A 23,419-nucleotide genomic window follows, 5' to 3' on the forward strand; every position below is an offset into this window, starting at 1 on the left:
CTAAAATCCGCATAGTGAAAGAATCAATTACACTGGCCAAAAAATTACAAAAACTGAATTCAGCAATAATTGATTCTCCTGAATCATAAATGCAGCTTTGCTAAGCAGATGAGAAGGAGCAATTTGCAGTGCAAATTAACCTATTTTACTATGGTAGATAAAGGAATATCCTTTCCAGGAAGAAATTTTAAAACAACAACAAAAAAGTTTACACAGGATTTTTAGTGAGTGTATGTTCACACAGGACAGCTTTTATGAGATTTCCACTGAAAATCTTAACAGGGCGTCCTTGTTATATGTCATATTTGTGGGTGTTGGATTTGGTTTTAGCCATCTTATTTGCAGTATTTAGTCTTTGGGACAGTGATGAAACTTTTATTGGTTTGAGATTTTAGCCTTTTGGGAAAGGAGTGGCAAAACCCTCAGGCTCTTCACCTATCAGTGAAACTTTAACGCCCTACCAGATGAATAATGGAAAGGAGAAGGAAACAGTCAATAGCAGAAAGTTCTGTGGTGAATACTGGGCTTGCATCAGGGGGGAATTATATGGAAGAAACGTGTGGGATGTCAGGAATTCCCATATCCTGTGGACATTATAGTTGCTCAGCAGTTTGCTTTCCAAGTATCTTACCTGTCCAAGAAGGATCACCTGCTTCTCCAAGGAGCCTTTGTGCAACGATTTGCAGTTCAAAAGAGCTTTGGCCTTTGTGTCAGACAAGTGTCTTTGCATCCGTCCAGACTTGGCCACCTTTTTTAAGTCTTTCTAAAAATGTTTGACTGCGTGTACACTCAGCAAAACCCTCCTCGGTTTTTATCCGTTACGCTGCCTACACCCAACAGAGTCTGGCTTGGAAGCGCACATCGCAGCGCCTGCAAGCATTTCCTGTTCAGACAATGCCAACAGCAGAGGAAGCAGCCTCCTTTTAGGGGAATGGATCTTCTCAACATAGAAATACCGCACACGCTAGCTAGGCCTATGTAAAAAGACTTTTTTGGGGTTTGCTTTGTTTTTTTGAGGGATTAAGTTTCATAACCATCTCCTCCTACTATCGGAGGGCTGTGCGACTGGATCAGGGACAGCTGAGGCTCTGGACAGGCCAGGTGGGAAAGGGGCTGCTCACCAAATCACAGCCAGCTGTGGCTGCCCTGCTGGCACCCATCTACCGGCTCTGCTCCTTCTCCCCCACCTGCCCCCTTCCTTCTTCCTGAATTTCATCTGCCTTTTCTGTCTTTCTGTGACATCATCCCATGCTTCGCCACGGAAGAGTGATGACTCCCTGTGCCCTTGCCGTATCCTTTCCGCGTCTGCCCCTGAAGCCCACCTGTCTCCAGCCTGGGACAGCAGTTGCCACCTGGTGAAGGGCCAAAAGCACCCCCCTGGGTGAAAGACCCTCCTGCAGCTCTTGTTCAGCTACTGAGCCCTCTTTTGGCTCACGGTGATGCTTCCCTGAATGAAGCACTGCTTGGTTTAGTGGGGTGGAAGGAAGAACCTGAAGCCCCTCGAGGGAATTGGATCTGCTTTGGCTGAGGCTAATGGAAAACCTGATTTCCCCTTTCCTCCCCAGCATGCTTTGGATGATCAGGTAACTTTAAGGATTCAGAAATAATACAGTGACAGCGGGCAACGCTGTACAGACAGTTGCAAAACCCCTGTAAGTCCAAGAAAGGGAAGACATACCCTCAAAAAGTAACTGTTGCCATCGCACCTCAGTAAATGCCGTTAGCCAGGGAAATACACTACTCTTGCCCTCTATGTCCACTCTTGCTATTGTTTTATCAGATATTCCCGGCTCCCCCATATCAGGAGAAAAGCGATGTCCGCACTTAAATGCCAGAGGAATCGGACCAGCTTTACTTCTCTGGCTGCAACCCTGCTAAATGCTAGCTTAACACCGAACGTTGCAGAAGGTCATCCAGGAGAATGGCTCGTAGGATTGGCCATAAACTCCCTTGGGCAGTCCAAAAGGTATTGCATGAAGTTGATCCAATAATAGTACGCAATTTAATTTAGATAGTATTTTGGTTGTACTGAAACCAAGGACGTGAGCGGTTTCCTCTGATGACTCGGTTCCTTACCCTTGGAGAAAAGGGAATTGTCATTTTTAATCTGATCGTTTGGAAGTTACCTCTTACCACAGGCTATTTTCTCCATCATTATTCTGAAACTGTTAGAAGGCTATCATTTCTTGCACCCAGTCGTAGAGTCCAGTCTCCTGGTTTTGAAAGATTTTACGAACAACGTATAAAACGGGAGTAATTTTCGCATCAGTGTGGCCACTGCAGAAATGATTAGTTCAGGATGGAGACTGCAATCCACAGGAACGTTCTTACAAAGCCCTTACACAGACCCGAAGCTTTGTGGCAGAGGTACGGATACATGTGGGAGCTGTGGTTGCGGCTTCCCAGACAAAAACGCAGGCATCTCCACAGCGGAGGATTTCCACCCCCCCAGGGTTCGTTCCAGGGCAGAGGCAGGAGCTCCCCATCGGGACTGAAAGCGGCAGTTAGCTAAGAATCCGATTGTCCTTGTCCACAGTTTGCTAATCCCGCTTGATACCATGGGTCCACGTAGCTTTTCTTTGTATTCCAGCTTTTCGTAAAGCAGCCGCTTTCAGGCCAGGACAAAAAGGTACAAACGCTACAGCAGGCGACCACAGGCGCATCCCAGAGTACAAGGAAATAGGGCTGGAAGAGACCTTTGTCATCCAAGCCATCCCCCGGCCTGCTCTGCAGACGCTGTTGTTGATTCAGGCAAATGGGTTTCACATGCAGGGGAATCCCTCGGGGTCACTGGGAAACACCTGTAGCTCGGTGGTTCGGGAATGTGCCCCCTCGTAAAACGGCTGGTAAGCTGTTATGTTACGGAGCAGAAGGAAAAGGAAGGAACTGCAGAATGGAGGTAGGCTCCCTCTGAGGGTCAGCCGCTGGAACAGGAGGTGTTTTAGGTGGTGTGCTAAAGTCAGGATGTCGTCTGCTTTTGTAGGTGCCCTTGGGACGTGAGAAACAGTGCTAATTATAGCTAGTCACGGGTGCTGGGGGGGGGAGGGGTTTAATGACAGTGAAAATAATCCACGTGTCTCTGGAGATGCTTGGGTTTCTGTTGAGCCATTTTTGCCTGTGAGGACTACCAAATGGGTGAACTTCATTTTCCTTTTAGAGCCTGGGTTGAATTTCCTTGTTGTTGAAGTATTTAGTTGCATCAAAACGTGAAAAGCCACCTCCCGGTCGGTGGAATTGCAGCACTAGGTCGGGGATGTATGTTGTAAAGGGACCACGTTTCGCCCCTTTTGCTTTGGGGCCCTGGTTATTGGGGTGGTTGTTGTGTATATGACGGTACAGGGTGATCAGCACTAGTGAGCCCGTGTGGGACAAATGCCTTGAGTTTTGTAGAGGAATCCTGACTGGGAGAGGGGTTGTTCTCCAATGCTTTTGGTAGGAAAATAGTTGTGAGAAGTTGTTTCCAACTGCCTTGTGACCACTGACACCTGTGGGTTATTTAAGCCACCGAAGCAAAGGGACACCATGGACAGACCCTTTCAGAGAGTGATTTTGAAACAGCACAGGCCTGGATTCAAGCCCTTTGGCTTCCCCTTACCACAGAAGGGAAACACTTCTCCAGTCTTACAATTTAAAATGAAATAGCTTCTGGCTTTCAGCTAAGTGCATGTACGACTGAAATTATGGTTAATATTAAGTTGACCTGTAGCATATATCATTGGGGTTTGTTCTGCTTCAATTTTACGCTTCCTCAAGGAGAATATAACAGGTTAAATATTGTATTAGTGTTTGCAAACCTTATTGTGTTTCTTATTTATCTTTGCTATGAGTAACATGAATAATATGTATTCAGGTTTATACAGAAAATAATTAAAACTAGTGCCTTAACTCTAGTAATAAATGCTATAATTTTATTATTCCTGAATGGATACGGGCAACATTTTTTTGACAATAGAAATTGTAACAAAAGCAGAGCTTGGAATAAGGAAGAGCAGAATCCTATTTACAGATTAGTCCAATTCATTTAATACATATCTGACTTTGTTTTGAAGCGACATTTTTACTCTGGTTCAGAACAGTTTGAAAGATCTTGCATATGAGGAGTAAATCTGAAAACAAAAGAACTACCTCTTTAAGTGGTTGTCTCCAGTCAAAATCTATTATTTGCCCACTCTTGCTCTTTAGGGCTTCCCACTTCATGGTCATCATTATATTCCTCTTTCACATGTTGCAAAGAACATATAGAAGCTACATGAAAAGGAAGGAGAAATTCTAAATTTTAAACCTTATCCAGCCTAAGAGAAAGGGGAAGGCTTTGCTTGCTGGTGGGTGTATGCAGGGTAATGCACGGTGAAAGGGTTGTCTGTGTAAGGATCAGTTGTGAGAACCAGCCGGAGTGGCGTGGTGTGAGTCTCCGAAAACAAAGGTGTTTCGTGGGCTGGTAATGATGGGCACCGTGTCATCGCACATGGAAGGAATGTGTTCTGACATGAAGTCTGCTATTTACTATAGCCATTAATTTAGGAGAAAAAACACCCCAACTTTCCCAGCAGCTTCAGAGGCTGTATCAGTTGTGCTGTGTTTGTGTCCTTCAGAAGGCCGAAAATGTCAGCAACTAAACAACTGTAAATTGGCTTTTTGAGTACATATTGTGCTAGTATAATTCTTGGAGATGTCAGGGCACACTCACATTTTCCAGGGGCATACTGCAGCATTTACTGGGCTGATTCGAGGAGCCTCAGCCTGAACATTGGTCTTCTTTCTGATTCCATGTAGTTTACTCAAGAATCATTATAGTCCAAAGTCATGCTGTAGGGATGGACAGTCCTGGAGCTACAGGGAACAGGGGAAGTCCCCTTTTGAGAAGAGGAGGTGATGAATAGTAGCGCTTCTCTGGCTGTCCCTGTCCTTGCTTCATCCCAGCGCAGATTGTGGCGGGTGCGTGTTGCAGCGAGACGTGCTGTCCCCTTCTAATGCCATGTGTGATGTCTTTTCTTGTTTCTTTGCTTTCTAAGTAAGAGCTACTAAACTGAAAATTGATGGCATCAATGAAGTATTTTTCTTGCACATACTTGTAACAGTTTTTTCGCATGATTTTTTTGTTTGGAAAAGCTGGAAGAGTTTACATCACAGGCTGTTTTCTACAGTATAAACAAACTAGTCCAGATCTGTTCTAAACTACACGTCGCTTTATGCTTGCAAAATGTGTTCATAATCTCAATGTTTAGTGAAATATTATAAAATCACAGCACGTGGGTGGTTGGATTTTTTAAAAAATTACTTAAATAGCAGAATGTTAAAGAGTACATAGCACTACAATGATACCTGTTCGTTCATGATTTCAATTCCGCCACTTTCCCGTGCAGACAAATCAGTGGTGTTAGCGTTCGTTTTGCAATACTGGGACTCGATCTCACAATTAAAAGGCTTGCGTGAGGAAATACCTACTCTTTTCTATGACTGTTGTCTGCTACTCAGTACATATTTTTAAACCTGAGAGAAATATGTTGCCATTCTCTTTAGACGTGCTTTTACATGTTACTCGCAGTTATCCTGTCCTCTCCTTCCGCTGCCCCCTTCCCACACATTCTTCCTCCCTGCTTGGTCAGCAGCAGCACTCAGGAACTGCTCAAGCTGAAAGCTAACCCAGCACATCCAGCAAAATTGTTTGGCTTGTTCCTCCTGTTAAATTAATTTTGACAGTTTTTGTGGGATTTTTGGAACGTCTTCATTTGTTTATGTCAGTTTATTACTCATTTCTTTCTACTTAGTCATAAGTTGATATTTCTGTCCAAATAATGAGCCCAGAGTAGGAAAACACTAATACTTTTTCCTGGATATTCTGCTGTAGTTGAACTGAATTTAATGTTTTTTGTAAATTTGGGTTGGGATTCCAGTTGTCTTGTCTTATGACTAGGTAAAAAAGCTGATGATGGTAAATAGTTTTGAACTGGATTTTGGGTTAAATTTGGAAGCTCTTGTGGAATTGTTCAGTGGATGTATCAGTGGAGGAATGGAGGGCATTGAGGAACCCAGCTGCCCTGTTTCTGGGTTAGGCAGAAATACCTGTGCTGAGTGACGTGTATAGCCCCTGTCTGACCAGAAACAGGGAAGAAACAGAGCCGTGGAGGGAAACAAATCTTCGTGTTATGTAAACTAGATTGATAATTAAGTACCAATGAGTAATTTAGTATGTGCTGCTTGCCCAGATCACAGGGTTATGGTGAGGTCCATGGAAGAAAGGCCCTTGGCTGGTTTTTCTGAACTTCCAAAGAATGGAGCCTCAGGACAGATGTGAGGCAGACTTCCTCCTCCTTGCAGTAGGGGTGGGCTTGGTTAATGCATTTGCAGTGTTGGTCTGATCTGAGTCAGTGTGTGATCATGCAGTTTCTTGCACGTAGTCTCGTATCTGGTTTGACAGAAAGAAAGAAGAAAAAATGAGAGGGAGAGAGGAAAAAGTAATCCTTTTATTAAAAAAAAATCATATTTTTAGAAATTTCAGTAAGCATATAATTTAAGAAATAAGGAAAAAAAAGAAGGTGACCCACTGCAGCACTTCAATTAATGATAATGATTCAAAGAACACCTTGAAGATAAAATGCTATGGAGATCTCAAAGGAATTTAACTGATCTATGAGGAAAAATATCTGATGGTTTGGTGGTGTCTTCTGTGATGTAGCTATACTGGAAAGGTCATCTACCGTAGTAACTAAAAATAGACACGGTGTTTGCGTTTGTAAGTAACCATTGTGTTGATGTATAGATAATAACAGAATAGAAAACTGATACCTTTGTTTCAGTTAACTAACGGCCTGATGGCCATTATCACCGTTATGGCATATCACTAACTAGTGATATGGCAACATATCAAATGGAGATGCAGAGTTTATTATAACTTTGTATCTCAAATTCCCAGCGACAGGGTGTTACACTAATCCTGAAATCTTTGTTACTGACTTCCACTTTTTGGTATCAATAGAATCTTTGATTTAGGATCATGTAAAATTAATTTTAGTTAGAAAATTTTTATTTTTCAATGTATTTCTGATTTCATATCACTAAGAGTAATTCTATGTATACAGCTTTGATGCTGAGCAAAATTCGGTTGCTCCTGTGTTGAGATATTAAATTCCTGACATTTACATTAGATCTAAGTATACATGATGATAAAGCCTCTGATGCGTGTTTTGTAATGGTATGAAACTGCAAAATATTGGTAAAATATATGGCAAGTAATGAGTGAAGTCTTGTAAGAAGATGCAATTTCTTTGCAGTGTCCAATATGTCTCTCCTGACTATTTCTTTGGATCCCTGGTAGGTTTTAATTGGAAGGGCACCTGTGAAACATGGCTTTGTGAGAGCAGTCTTATTTATAAACAGAAATACACTGAAGAGGTTTAAGGTGGCTTTTTAATTTTTTTTTCCAACTCTTTCTGAAATTATATCAAGTTTTATTACTCAAGGTACCTTCTAGATTTGCTGGACTTTAAGCAAGCAAGTCTCAGAGGTATTTCACTTACTATAATGCATTTCCTATATAGACTATCCCATTTGTCTGTTTCCCTTTTTTTACTGTAAGTCAGCAATCCTGACATGTTCAAGCCTTTTAGTCTGTCATTTATTAAATGTACAATCTATTCATACTCATTATAACTCTCTTCTGGTTTCTTACGGCATGCTGGTTTCCCCACTAATATTTTAATTGACTTTAACTTACATGATACTTCACTTTTTAAAAAAAAAAAAAATAAAATCTAATTCCCCTCTTTTTTTTAATCACTGGAAAAATAATTTGTTTAGCATCTGTAACTATGAGAACTTTAGAGTTTTACTTTGCATTTCTAATACCCGTTCTTTATCTGTTTTAGCATCTCCCTGTATTCTTCCCAGTGTTCTTTACTTCCTATTTTCTTGTAAGTATAGCATATTCTATTTTTCCCCTCAGTTCCTATTGACCTGTTTAACCATGTGGCGTTAATTGAAGCTACATCTCACTCCTAAAGAAAATAATTCAATTACTGTATAAGTTTAGTTCCATTTATACACCCTCTCCTTATGACTGGGGTGTCTTGCTATTTGTCTAAAACATATTTCATACAGTATCTTTTTACATAACACATCTAAAATTGCACAGCATTCATCTCTGTAGAAATTTAATTTCAATTCTGTTTGCTGATACTGTCCTGTTTCTATTTTCCTTATTCTGTCTGTTTAGTGGTTGGAATCTGAATTGTACAGGTGGGTCCCTGGCAGCCTTCAGGAAACAACCAGTCATGTAATTCATCTGTCATTTTGTCTCATCTGTGGCATGTTTTAAATGGTTTCCAAATTAAAATTGAGCTCGCAATTGTGACTAGTTATGTACTAGTCCTGTTATTTGTGTGTACGCAATCTTTGCATTACTTAATAGTAATTCTTCTCTCTTTTATGGAGTGACTTTCTTTGATATTTTTGGCTTCTCAGTGTGTTCTTAATGGATTGTTTCCTAAGGCAAGATTCACTATTTTAAGAGTCCACTGTATCTAAACATATTCAGAGCCTGTCACCCATGAACTACTTCTTAGTAAATGTAAGTCCGAGCACAGCTTTATGAACTTCCCACTGAACATCCGAGGCTCCAGCAATTCTGGACTTAGAACTGCACCAATTGGAATTACAATTCCCAAGCCCAAAACTCAAATGGAGATTCCCCACCACCACCTTCTCAAATTACCAGGTTGTGGACCCAAGTCCTTCCATGCACTCGCAGTGATAGTATTTATAAAAAAATCTACAAATTGACTCTTGAACGATGATCACACCAGTATGACTTGTGTGAAAAGATGTGCTCCTACCTCCATCTCCAAATAGTCAAATAAACCTTGCTTTCCTATTCATTGCCAGCTATGCAAGCTACAGTATTCTCTCTCAGGCCACTGCAGACTTTGGTTTATAGCATCAGATATGATATACTTTGTTCTTGTTTTAGTGTAGCAACAGGCATTATTGTACCTGGGTCTCCCTTGGTTTTGGTGCGGTGGATAGTAGTGTTGTGAAGTCCTGCTCTGCAATGGGTCTTCACTGCTTTGTCTTTTAAACTTGTTCTGAAACTTGCTTTAAACCTCACTGTTTTTTCTGTTGTTTGGGGTGATGTTTTATCTGCCACATCTCTAACTTCCTAATTTCTTGATTTCCTCTCCTCCCCCCTCTTCAAAATTTGTCTCCTTATATTAGTTTTCATAATCTCTTAGAGGCTTCTTTGTGGTTTAACCCAGCCAGCAGCTAAGCAGCATGCAGCCACTCGCTCACTCCCCACCCACAGCAGGATGGGGGAGAGAAAAGGAAGAGTAAAAGTGAGAAAACTTGTGGGTGAGATAAAAGACAGTTTAAGTAAAGCAAAAGCTGCATGCACAAGCAAAGCAAAACAAGGAATCCATTCACCACTTCCCACCTGCACTTGCACTGCTTCTTGTAAGGTTTGTCCTCCACTGGTTCAGGTGGTCCCTGCTGTAGTAAATCCCACAGCATGCAACTCAAATCATGGGTTACAACAATTTAAAGGTATTTCCATTACCATCTCCACCCCCGGGCCCTTTGGGCCAGGTTATAGGGTTTAACATGGCAATGAACTCCTCTCCTTGCCCCAGCTCTGGCTTGGACCTACCCACAGCCTGCAGTCCCTGGTACAGGGGTGTACCTGCTCCATGCAGAGCCCTATCTGGGAGCCACAGTCTCTCCAGGGGCATACCTGCTGCAGCATAGATTTAGCCACAGTCACTTTGAGGTGTGCCTGTTCCAGTATGGCCTTCTCTATGACCCACAGTGCCTTCAGAGATGTGTGCTCTAGGGTGGCCTTACCCACAGCCACAGTCCCTTCGAAAGTAAGCTGCTCCAACACTGTTTTACCCATGGCTGTTGTCCACCCAAGGGGGTTTACCTGCTCTGCCATGGGCTTATTCATGGCCACATGTTTTGAGGTGCTCCAGCATGACTTCATGTGCAGCCACAGAGGCTTCAAGGTGTACTTGCTGCAGCACAGGCATAGCCACAGGTGCTTTGGGATGTCCTGCTCCCGTGTGGGCCCATCCACAGGTCATGGTCCCTTTGGCTTGCAGTTCATGCTGGAGTTCCAGCCTGTCCAGCACAGCAGCACAGAAACAGCGGTGATGCGCTGGCCATCTGCCAGCCCAGGCATGTGGCCCATTGCTGTTATCAAAATGTTCCCAGGCACAGCAGCGTAAGATGATAAGCGGTATGGCAGTGCAGCAAAAGCAAAAAGCAGCCACTAACGAGCGCTAGGCTCTAAAATACAGTGAGGCAAGCAAGCCCCATGGCAAGCACAGAAGCCTGCCAATTGACAGCTAAACAGCAAAAACAGCTATAAATTCGATCTAACGCATTCCAGTCAAACCTGTCGTTACCTTGAACCCTTCCAAGCCCCATGTTGGGTGCCAAATAGGACTGTTGTGGTTGAACACCAGCCAGCAAGTAAGCACCGCGCAGCCGCTCGCTCACTCCCCCGTCACCAGATGGAGGAGAGAATCAGAAGAGTAAAAGTGAGAAAACTCATGGGTTGAGATAAAGGCAGTTTAATAGGTAAAGCAAAAGCCGTGCACACAAGCAAAGGAAAACATGGAATCCATTCACCCTTCCCATCGGCAGGCAGGTGTTCAGCCATCTCCAGGGAAGCAGGGCTCTGTCATGCATAAAGGTGACTTGGGAAGACAAACGCCATCACTTCAAAAGTTCCCCCCTTCCTTCTTCCTCCAGCTTTATATGCTGAGTGCGATGTCATATGATGTGGGACATCTCTTTAGTCGGTTGGGTCAGCTGTCCTGGCTGTGTCCCCTCCCAACTCCTTGTGCACCTCCAGCCACCTTGCTGGTCGGGTGGGGCCAGAAAAGTCCTTGACTCTGTGTAAGCACTGCTCAGCAACAAGGAAAACATCCCTATGTTATCAACGCTGTTTTCAGCACAAATCCAAACCCAGCCCCATGCCAGCTGCTGTGAAGGAAATTAACTCTGTCTCAGCCAAAACCAGCACAAGGCTGTGGTTTCATATTAACATATTGGTGGTGCTGAAATTGTATCGTAGTGCTTATTCCATTGCTTTCTTAGCTGTCTCTTCTGACTAGCAGTAGTATCAATATTGCTACTTGTACTTTAAACTAGGTATGTAATTTCTGGAAAGAAAAAAAAAAACACTCTAGTACTTCATAAAAGTAGATTTTTACAGGGGGAAGTGGCTTTTGGGGATTGAGGCCACCTGTAACTAATAATCCTGGCTTCTGTACAGGCTCTGTAGCCTGAGGGACACTGCTTCAGCAGCTCTGCACCATTTTCTATGTATGGCAGTATGTGTTAACTACTTAATTAGTGCTTTGTGGAGTTATCAGTTCAAGGTTTTTGTCTGTGAGGTTTTCCCTTTGATAGACTGTTCTACTTCATTGATTGTTGTCATATTTATGGAAGCCTGAGGTCTTAAATGGAAACTGATTGCGCTTCTCAGCAACATGACAAGTGCACCCGCAAACGCTACCCGTGCACGTGCGATCCATCCTGCTGTGTGAGGGCAGCTCGCTGCCTCCTGTTCCTCACAGCTGCTGGCTGAGATTGGAGCATTACCTTTTCTGATGGCTGCTTCCAGCTGTGGTTATTGTCTCGCGATTTACCCTGGGCATGCTTTTTTTATTTGCTTGTTTACCACTGTATTCTTGATTTCAGAATTTGGTGAAAACATGTTCTTATGATGGGTGTTTTCCCAAGACTCATGGCTGTGTTCAGGATCTTTGCTATCTCTGCAAATCCCACAACATGAAGAAACATACCATTTGTACTAGGGTCAAGCTGTGGGGCAAGATGATGTGAAAACAACTGCCTCCTCTGTTTTCCAGTAGTTGCCTGCAGTGATACAGGACAAAGCCTGATTGAGGGAGGATATCATAAAAGTTTTCCTCATGCAAAGCATCCAATCCAAATCATCTACTCTCAGTAGTATCCTACTGTTGACTTTAGGACTTTCTCTGGGGTTTTTGTTAGGGGGTGGGGTGTATAATTATTATTCAATATAGGAAGAATAAAGAATTCTGGATATTCTCTGTGAGTTCTCTAGTTCAGGCATGTCCTCACAGACCTGCTGATCCTAGCTAGTGTTGCCAGAAACTTAACCGGAGAGATCAGATTCAGCTTGAAAAATATCAAATTGGTTATTAGGAAATGTTTCTTTAATAAAAGGGTTGTCAGGCATTGGAACAGGCTGCTCAGGGAAGTAGTTGACCTGTCATCTCTGGAGATTTTAAGAGACAGTGTTTAGGGGCATGGTTTAGGATAGACTTGGCAGTGCCAGGTTGATGGAACTAGATGATCTCAAAGGTCTTTTCTAACTGGAACGATTCTATGATGCTATGAAAGCACAGGTTGTATTTACTTAGTCCTTCCATCATGCCTTATTTCAGCTGTTGCCAGTAGGTTATGTTTGGGATTAATTCCTCTCCAACAATATAAAAAGACAAATTTGGCAAGGTGATAACACTGTTCTGAACCACTTTTTCAGTTCAGAGCATCTAACTATCCAGCACCTGTTGCATGGGATACCCAAAGATATCTTTCAACATCCTGCTTGTCATGTAGGCTTGTTTTCCCAGGATATGGGGAAAACTTGGGGAGATTGCCTCTAGAACAATTTGTGAATGCCTCTTTAGATGTGCTGCTGTTCTAAACCCACAGTTCAGTGCTTTTCCTAAAAGCTGGGTCTTTAAGAAATCTTCTTGGCTCAAATATTTGACTCTCCAGTGGAGACTTTTAGTTGAGTACCTCTGAATCAGAAGTAGGAACCTGCTTGGTACATGTGTTTCTGAAAGTGCTGTTCAGCTTTTGAGGTACCCAAAATCCTCAAGTGAAGACTGAAGAGCTTTGTGCTTCTCCTTCCCTCCCCAGCCAGTTATTTCTGTCAAGGCTGGCAGTTTCTGATAAAGGGAGTGCTCCTGCAGAACAGGTTGCCCATGTCAGTAGCAGGGGGCAACGTTCTGTGTTGCAGGCTACCCAAGTCTGGGCTGGAGCTAGCTGTGTGCTTTTGTGTCCTGGAAGATGCCCTCTGTGCTACAAGCTCCTACAGCTTCAGGTAATCTATTAATCGGCCACCTCTCAACGAACCTGTTGCTGAATGTCCCACAGGAGGTCAAGACATCTTCTATTAATGACAGATGTTAGGGAATGGCTGGAAAGGCACACGTAGCCCCTTGAGGTAGATGTGTGAAAAATAGAGACGCTTCTTCAAAGCAGGGATGCTCACTCCAGGTACTGTCCTGTAAAGCTCAGTACAGACACATTTGGGTCCTGAGCCTCCAAAGTCCTCTTGCCTTGTTTGCCGGCCGCTTTTCTGCATTGAAATGCCAAGTGTTTGGGTGGGTGGTTGTGAATTCAAAGTGGGGAGATTTAGACTGGGTATCAGGAAAAAAGTTCTTCACGGAGAGGGTGGGGAGGCACTGGAACAGGTTGCCCAGAGAAGCTGTGGATGCCCCATCCCTGGAAGTGTTCAAGGCCAGGCTGGATGAGGCTTTGAGCAGCCTGGTCTAGTGGAAGGTGTCCCTGCCCATGGCAGTTGGAACTAGATGGTCTTTAAGGTCCCTTCTATGGGGACCCAAAACCATTCTGTGATCTTGCAAACTCTGATATTTAAAGCCTCATCTATGTGGTAAGAATGAAATGTGAATACTTACTGACATGTAAGGTAGATGAAAGCATTCTGCCAACACAGTGGGGCTATGTCCATCTATCTAAATCTCATTAATAATTCAGCTGAAATGCTTTAGAAAGTTTTTATGTCCTTACAAGAATTGTGTCATGTGTGCGTGGATTGTGTATGTTTGTGTCTCTCCAGGGAACTGCCTGGCATGTCTTTTGCCAGGGTCTGTTCTGGGCCAGCCTTACATTAGGGCAATCTTATTCCACAGAAACAGAGCCAGTTTTTAAATCACTTTGTGGATTGAATTAAATTGCAATGAAGTGTTCCTAATACAGAATGTGTTCACCTTAGGATTTAGTGTGAAATAGCTGGGTATACTTCAAGTTTAAACCTTAGCCTATTCTGCAATAGCTTTCCTCTACAGATGAGCCCTGAGAGATGTCCTTACTTAGCTCTCGATTTTGAGAGCATTTCAAATGAACGCTGAGGTATCGTAACCTGCAGCTCCAAGAATATCAAAGGACAAGACAGGTGATTTCTTCCTTATGAAATGTTCCTGGTGTCAAAAGGCCTCAAAAAGGAGTCTCTGACCTGGGGAAGGGTGGGTTTTTTTTAATTTGTATTTGTTTGTGAGAAAAGGAAACAGGACTAACTCTTTGCTTCTCCCACCAAATACTTCGGTGCATGCTACTGTGAAATATGGCTGGGATTTTTTGACTGGAGTAATATCAGAGAGGCCTGGGAACTTATTTTTTCTTTTTTTTTTCTTTTCCTTACAGCTATCTTGAGTAACAGCTAAAATGCTGAGGGTGATCATGTGTGTTGTTTTCTGTTTGTCAGTAGTATCCTGATTATAGATTCAACAGAAGAAAAATCACTCCAAAATGAGTCTAAAACTGAAGTGGAAGGGGAGAGGAGAGCAATCCTAATTTATCTGGATGCCATAATAAACGAGAAAAAGAATTTGCTCATTCAAGGAATGTTTATATATTTCCAGTGAAATAAAAAGAATGGAGATGTATTTGGAAACCCTTTTGCATTTGTTAGGGGGGAGGCATTTTTTCCACTGTAAGACAGCATGTGGAAAGTTTGCTTAATACCTTATGTATAAATTGCAGAGGTCCTTCTTGAATGTAGTGAAACTTAATCAGAATTTTAAGAACTTTGTGCTAAATTACATATTAATGTTATCTTTATATTTATGGGTATGGTTTTAACTAGTCTTGGTCTGAACAAGGTCTAGTATTTTGTTATTCCCATCTTCTTAAAGTACATAAACTTCCTTTTATTTCCACTTATATGACTTAAAAGAGACTAAGGGAAACCTATTTAACCTGAGGGTGGAGAAATGCTATTTTCTGTTGTAACCTTTGCCCACTTTCAGTGGGAGAGTTTTATGTTCTGATGAGTTGCATTTTTGGTTGGCATTACAAGTTTACCTTTACATGGATGCTCATGCTCTGAGAAGGGAAGACAGTGAAAGGCAAAAATAATTAAATAGCTTATAAATATCCAGTGCAACCAGTAATGCTGCCATCTTCCTTACAGCATAAATGAATATTTGATGGATGCTGTAAGTAATCAAAGAAACAGAGAAATCTATCGACAGAAGGAAAAAAAGGCGACTCTAGACCATATTGGTCTAAATGTGACATGGCAGCCAAGATAAAAATCGGTGTAGGATTGAAAGACCTGCAATCAAGTAGAGAAATATTAGCAAGGGTTACATGTGTGTATGTCTCTCTCTCTCCACGGGTTAACTTTGTCCACAACAGTGTCCTGTAAACATAGATTTTATAGGAGCAATGTTTCAAAGTAGATTTTATAGGAGCAATGTTTCAAAGTGGCATTTAAAATTAACACCTGTTCAGAATATAAGGAAAAGAGGAATTAAGGGCACGAGAGAGGCTTTATTTAGGAATTGAAGATAGACATTGACAACCAAGCCTGCCAGATACAGCGGGACTGCTTACTGCTGAGTTGTAGCTACCCATCGCTGATGTTTCGCCAGGTGCTACCGCAATGATTTGCCTGTTAGCCTGTGCTTAAAACCTACATTCTTTATGTATGGAAAGGTGGTGTATTTGCAAACACGACTGAAGGTGGCTGAAGATCACCTCATGGCTCCCTATGTAACTGTTTCCTGGAAACAGAAGCAAGAAGAGGGTAACTGTATTTGAAAAGATAAAGTTAGTACACACCCCCTCCCTGCAGTAAGAGATTTGAGGAGGTTTCAGCACCATCAGCAGGCCAGATTTCGAAGAAGTCTGACCATTTCCCCACCCAGGCATCTTAGGGGATGCCTGTCCTAACGCCGGGGTATGGGCAGATAATTATTGGTAGCACTGTTGGTTTGTGCGCTGCATCAGTGTAACAACATATTCTGGAACGGTGTAGGTGAGGTGTATCTTGTCTTTCATAAATGGCTTACACCTTCTGAACACTCTTCCAGAAACACAGAGCTACCCGGTATTTTAGGTGAAATGTACAATAAATTCAGATTTTATTTTTTTTCTTACAAATATTCATAGTGAACCCTGCAAAGGAAGCTGGAACTTTTGTCTGATTCCTGAATGTAAGTGCTGTAAATACGTAGACAAAACATGGGCACATATATAGGATTTTTAGAAGCCTCGCTTTGAATTCCTATGACCTGTGCCAACACACTGCAACTCTAAGAAATATTTGCTGTGTAATTGCTGAAGCAGAGGTGGAGAAATTACTGGAAAGTGTTATATATTATGTTTGCGTTGTGGTATCGCTGTCTGGGGTTGGTGTCTCATTGTGTGAAATATTTGCTGTAGTGCAGACTTAAGGCTGGCAAAGGCTTAACAGTGTTTACAGTTAGAGCTTGCTCGTGCATATGAACATGTAGCCAAACCCTACCGTTTGTAGGCAAAAAGGGAACGTGAGGCAACCCGCGCTGGACAAGAAACTTGAAGTCTTGTGGATCATATATATGGGGGACTAGAAAGCAGTGAAAGGATAGAATGGGCTTTGGAAAAAATACAACTTCCTTTAGCAATGAATTTTTTAATTTTAGTTTTTCCCGATCAGTTTTGCAGATCATATTTTTCCCTCTCCGGTACTTGAGCTGTAATCAGTTACAGTGTTATTTTTGCAGTTCGCGCTTTACAGAATTGTTGTTGCTGGTGTTTGTTCATTTGCTTATTCAAATAGGACGTTTCTTATTAACCGTTTCATCACTTGGTGTAGGAGAGGTTGGTCGTGAGGGTACAGGAAAGGCGTGAGGGTGCCTGAAGCTCCTGCAGACATATCTGAAAATACTGAGTGATTTTGTGATTAAAAGGAGAGGTTACTTCCAGCGCGGATGAACAGGGAACAGAACAGGCTCCTATGCAAAACTCAATGCCTCTAGCAAATCATAAAACCTTGCCTGGACAATGAGTGGTTCCTGATAACGTGTTGCTGCTCAGGAAAAGGGAATTGGGTTTGTTTTGGGTGGTTTTCTGCAAAGACCTGCTCAGTGCTAGTTAAAAACAAAATCTAAATTATTTTGGAGAAGGAATGGAGGACAAAGGAGAAGGCTCGAATATGCCACGTTATAAATCCCCATCTTGACTGTTGTGTGCCATTTTGGACCCTGTTGAAAGAATCAGTATGAGAGGAAAAGGCAGGGAGAAGAATGACAGGATTGAGCTGGCTTCTGGAAGAAGAAAGAAGGGATAAATAAGGTTGGGACTAATCAAGCTGGAAAAGGAATGTGATGAAAGGGATGCAGAAAGTAAAGGTGTACATTGTGGCACAAAAAAATACTTTAGAAGACAAAATCATAGTGCTTTCAAAAGTAAACTGGACAGTCCCTTGCAGGTTACAAATTACATGAATTTGGGTGCATCCTATCGTTCTGGGCATGCAAATTTTGGGAATCCCTATATTTCTGGTGGCTGGAGCTGGAGAAAATAAATAGACAACATCTTTCACGCCTCACATCATCTTATGCCCATCCCTTACAGACCTGTGCTAGGCCTTTCAGAACCAGCGTAGTCTGTCAGACAAACCTGGGGATGGGTAGTGCCGGCACTAGTCCACGTGCGGTCGAAGTGTGCGGAAGACGCTTGGCTGTCCTTGGAGCACCTGTTTGGATGTGTCCCCAGTATTGCTGCAGGCAAGGGACTGCTTGTACTCAAGGCTTGCTACGGAAGCTGGACACAACTTCTCCAGAACTTGGGAGACCATAACAGTGAGGCATGAATAGCTTAGGGAGGAGTTTAGGGTTGTGACTTTTGGATTCTTGCAAAGTTGTGTGTTACGTGTTTTGTGTTTAACTCTTTCTCTAGATGTCTGGCATCGTGCATTTTTAATTGTTGGCCCCTCATATTTTGGAGAGGTGGCTTTTTTCTGTCTTCCCCCAGTGGAGTGGGGATGACTATACTTTTGCTGTTCAGCCCCTTTTCCAACTCCTGTATTTTGTGTCTGTCTTCCTTTTGGATAAGAGACCAGATCATTTCTTATCTGTTGCCTGTAGCATTTTTTAATTTTTCCACTCGAGAAGCAGCTGGATGAAAACAGTGACTGTTAGCAGGTTTTGATCAACAGCTGCAAAACCAAGTAGTCCTCTTAATTTTATTTTGCATCTGTATGGTGAAGCTTTGGGCAGCAGCATTATGTCTTCACTTTTGAGAAGATCACATTAAGTTTGCAGTTGGAAGGGTTTTTAACTATAAGAGCTGTTTGTTTACTTCTTAAGCAAACACAGTTCTGCATCAGTTGACAATATCCAGGGTAAACGGTCTCTTTTCCAAGTCCTTACTGGTTTTGGAAGGCTCAGTTTGAAAGGAGAGGGCTGTGGTGTTTTGTTTGTCCGCGGTACGCTATCTCCATTAACGTATTAAAATGCAGAACTGCTTTTGGTGTGTTATGAAATCTAGATTTCATAATTGTAAAGTATAGTTGTAATTAACCTGCAAATAAGTGACCTCAATGTGAAATTTTCAATTGAGGAAATCTATGGCAATGCACTTAAATGTCTCTGGCACTTTTTTTAATTTTCATCCTCACTTGCTGCAGCACATGTCCAAGACTGACCCATGATGTAACCTTTGCCTATTTATATACAGCATGAATACTGTCTATGCCTCCGAGTTGTCTCTTCGCTTTCGGGGACCAAATGCCCAAAGAGCAAGCTCTCTACACTTTTAGGTATAGATGGTCACAATTGTACATCGATAATGACAAACACTAAGGAACGTATTTTAACTGTTGGTGCTGGGTTTTTATCCGGACCCGCTGGCCAAATCTCCCTGCGCAGAGGCACAGTTTCTAAAGCCGACAGGCTTTTGATTCCAGGCTAAGTATCCTGATAGTGTGTTTCCGAGATTGGATGTAGGAGAATTCTACCACCAAACTGCAGCTGTTGCTTCTTTGTGGTTTGAAACTGGGACCATTGACAAGTGCAGACAGAGTTTATACGAAAACTCAGGAGGCCTCTTGCCAGTTCAATAACATGAAGAGCGGCGTGTGGTGTTTACATCTTGGTCTCTCCTGCTCAAAGTGTATAGTCATTGGTTCTTATATCTCCAAAGTAATTTTCTGGTATTTGAGTATGTCTTTGGAAGTGTGAGCTGTGGGAAAAGATCTACCCAAAGCTCTTACACAAGTTTATTTACTCTTCTTTTTGGTTTAGTCTAGTCCACTGTGCTCTCCTGGTTCTCCTTTTATTTTTTTTTTTTTTTTTTTTTACTATGGCTAGGAAAGAAGCCATAAAGTCTTGTATCAGGGTTTAGAAATCAGAGGTGATTGCAGTTGTTTTAATTTACCTTTCCCATGGAAAAACAAACCATTGCGGCCAGTGAAACCATTTCATCTTGGTGTTCTTAATGAAATATGGAGCAACACTGGTGTTTCTGCAAATTGCCTTTGAAGAGAATTCTTTTCAAGGCATGTGATCAACATGGTGTGGTTTGCAAGGGGGACGCATTGAAAGCATCCCTCATCGATTTCATGTTTGGTATGTGTCAGTTTTATTTATTCTGCTGAAATGGGGGGGAGGGAGGAAGGGGAATTTGATAAGCCATGAAAAATTTAGAAATAAAGGTGAAACTTTTGTGACAGTATAAAATATTAATGTTCCATTTAATTTTGTTCACGTCTGGTGTCTGAGACTGATCACAAACTGAATTCCGTTTCTTACTCCTCACTTTAAACAATGGAAAAATCTTGAGTTGCCTTTAACCTCTACACAAGAAGTGATACAGTAAGGGGACTGACACAACAAGAAAGACTATACATCATAAAACCTTATTATTGTATAGCTCCTCTGACAGACAACTTGCCTGATTGATCATAACAGATTTATAAGCAAAGATTTATTTGTTAAAATTGATTAAAAAGATTAAAATAATCACTATAAAGACTTCATTAATATCTGAAGGTCGTTTCTGTCATACAAATAGAAAAATGTTTAATGTTCTAAATTTTAATTTCATTAGTCTTTCTCTTGGTATCTCTCTCATACTTCATACGGGTCAAAGTAAGCAACATTTGAATACAGTTAAAATGGGGAGATAGATGATATTCCAGTTATTTAGGCGAGCCTGTGTAATGTCTTCTCTGGACCCACAAGTATATGAAGTATCTTGTACAAAACATAAAATGAAAACAAAATTAAACTAAAAATCACAGCATTGCATATTATTAGAACTTTGAAAGCATAGCTTCTCCAGAAAGCTAATGATGAATAAAGCAAGATTCATCAATGGCTTGTTTATATGTGGCTTAAATGTACCTTTTAAATGTACCTTTCTGAACTGGTTAGCATGATGCTCTGAAGTACCTGTTTGTGAGATGAGGGCTGCGGGTTTCCAGTAGATTTTAACAAAGTCTCAGACCTCAGTTTTCAGGAAAAGACTTTCAAAACATCCCTGTTTTAGACTGAAGCACATTTTTGCAACTCTTTTAACCCCACTGACCCCACCCCCCTCATGCATACTCCATTGCTTTGATCTGACAAATTTGATGGAGATCTTACATGGAGACTTTAACATACAGATGGATGATAGATCCAAGGTGTTCTCTTATGAGTGCTGAATATTTGGTATGATGTTTCTAATGTTGAGTAGAGAAAAACCTGTCCCTTCTGTGTCATGAGGAATGGCCTATTTACTTGCATGCCTTTAAATTCCAGCTATTTAAGTGACTGGGAACAAGACCAGAAAGACAAAATGCTCCATTTGCCAATTCTAATAGCAAAAATTGTTTAGACTTGAGCACTATCTCATTGTCTATGAATCCATTAAAATCCCCCCTCACTGCATGGATCTTGTTTCCCTCTCACAGAAGTATAGTCTGTATTTCTTCATTTCCATCTTCCTTTGAAGACTATTATGCTTTATATGATCTTGTCAATCAAGTTCTTTATTTGGCTTGTTGTAGGTGTCATTTTCTTCCGTGTATTAACTTCTTGTGGCATTTGAAACAAAAGGCTGCTGCTTCCTCTTTGCGATCTTAATGCTGTTAGACAACTTAAAGACGTTGGAGAGGGAGAGAGCAGAGGGCGAACCTACTGAGTGCATCGGTATTGGGAACCTTGAATAAACTCCCTTCTGAAAATAAGAATGTGGTGGTTGGTCTGTTTTGGCTTGTTTAAAATGTATTTTCTCACCACTGTAAAATGAATTTTTTGGATCCCTTTGTCACTTGATTTTGCTCTGCACACAGCGTCTATTTTGGTCACTTCCAGGGGCTGAGCTTCGTGTTTACTGTGTGTTCTTAGTAAGACCAGCATGTCGAAACTGCCGGGCTAGTACCATGTCATTGATAGAGTGTTCTTGGTTAAACCCTTTCCAGGTACATCCACCTTTATGGAAGCGTTAGCAGCCAATGGTACAACCAACATACAGACATCCGTAACGGGAGTGACAGCCAGCAAACGGAGGTTTATTGACGACAGGAGAGATCAACCTTTCGATAAACGGCTACGCTTCAGCGTGAGACAGACGGAGAGTGCGTACCGGTACAGAGACATTGTCGTCAGAAAGCAAGACGGATTCACGCATATTTTGCTATCGACAAAATCATCTGAAAATAATTCACTAAATCCAGAGGTCGGAACGATTATGATTTTTCTGGGGGGTGGGGGGAGGAAGAAGGGAAGGGTGCTGGGGGAATTCGAAGTCCGTGCCTCACTTGTGCCTGTTAGTCGGGCAGCAGCGTGCACGAAGCAGGATTCAGGTGGTTGCTTGCAGGATGTTGCACACAGAACTGGCGCTAAGTGTAATTCAGTTGAGCTGAAGATCTACGTTACCTGAACAGGCAGACACACTATCTTTTACAAGACGTGGCGATTTATGAAGTGCAACTTGAAACAAGCTTTAGCCTGAATTAAGGTTCTTTTTTTATTTTTTTTCTGAACTGGTTGCACATGCCATCTGCTGTCCAAATTACAGAAATGCTGGATGAGTGTTTTAGTTACAGGTAACACCTAAGAGATCTCTTCTTAATGATTTCATTATCTTAGTCTAATTTCTAATTACATTTTTGAAATACAAAGCTTCTAATGCTTCTTTTTTTAACTCTTAGTTTTGGATAATGAAAAAAGTTCACTTTTCTAATATGATGGTTGAGTGGATCCTAAGGAAAAACTGAAGGTGCCCAAGATCTCATGGGGGGAGGTGGGGAGGAGAACAGTATGCTAGATTTAATGGTGGAATAAAAAGATTCTAATGATTTCTGGTGTGGTTTTTTTTTTTTTCCCCCCCACAGGTAATGAAGGAAGTCCAAAGTGCACTGAACACAGCAGCTGCAGATGACAGTAAACTTGTGCTGTTCAGTGCAGTTGGTAGCATTTTCTGCTGCGGTCTCGATTTTATTTATTTTATACGACGTTTAACAGATGATAGAAAAAAGGAAAGCACTAAGATGGCAGAAGCTATTAGGTATGTAAGATTGTCTTCAGTCACCTGAGTGGGTATTCTTCATCGTTGTAGTCTGGCTTGGTTTCTCTCTTTTATTTCAGAAGCCTCTGATTCAACAGGATCCCAGACATTCACCTGTTGTCTGAGACAGTGTGCAGCACTTGTTTGTACTCCTTGTCCCTTTCTACTTGGGTTGACATTTCATGTATCACTATTTTTATTACTAAAATTTAACTATGGAAAATGGTAGTATGGGAATGCCTCCCCAGTTGAAACCAATTTTAAAAGACTTAAACAGCCATAGGGTTTCAGGAAGACAAATTTAACATACACAAATAAAGATGTGGGTTGAATGAGTAACAATATAGCACATTCAGAGCAGTGGTACAATGGATAACTTAGTGGTGGATTAATACTAGTGAACATCATTCCAATGCTAGGTACCAAATCCAAAGTTTAAACAAGAAGAGCTGAACCACTACAAACGAGAAGAATATATATTGAAAAGTTAATGGATCTTAGAGACAGGTTTTAACATTACAAACAAGTTATTCATTTGAACACGGGTTTTGAGGGCCTGGGCTCTCGGATTAGTTCTTGTTTTCTTCTGAAGTATCTGTAAGTCCTTCAGAGATCTGTGTTCTGTTGTTTTTGTCAATATTCAAAGGCCTTGTAATATATAAGGCCTGTTTCATCAGAAGCACAGCTGCTTCACAGAGATGATAATAGTGGTTTTCTGTGGTTTTTTTCTAAAGGAAATTTTTCAATCATTCCATGTAAAAGTTGCTCATGTGGCCAGGGGACAGAGGCTCTTAACACTGAGCTTCAGTCACTAGTTTAATTCATATCCTTCCAGAAGGCTGATTTGTCACCTGTTATTCAT

At 41.7% G+C, this 23,419-nt stretch overlaps 1 protein-coding gene across 1 annotated transcript in view; it reads left to right on the plus strand.

The window, feature by feature from the left end:
- The window catches only part of CDYL (chromodomain protein, Y-like), a 58,127-nt gene that overhangs the window by 26,162 nt on the left and 8,546 nt on the right, over positions 1 to 23,419 (plus strand). The window contains 2 exon segments of the mRNA XM_010153825.1: positions 21,491 to 21,726; positions 22,385 to 22,557. Of these exon segments, the coding sequence (XP_010152127.1) occupies positions 21,491 to 21,726; positions 22,385 to 22,557 (409 nt within the window).

This window comes from Eurypyga helias, unplaced genomic scaffold (assembly GCF_000690775.1).
Source record: "Eurypyga helias isolate BGI_N326 unplaced genomic scaffold, ASM69077v1 scaffold1186, whole genome shotgun sequence".
NCBI lineage: Eukaryota > Metazoa > Chordata > Aves > Eurypygiformes > Eurypygidae > Eurypyga > Eurypyga helias.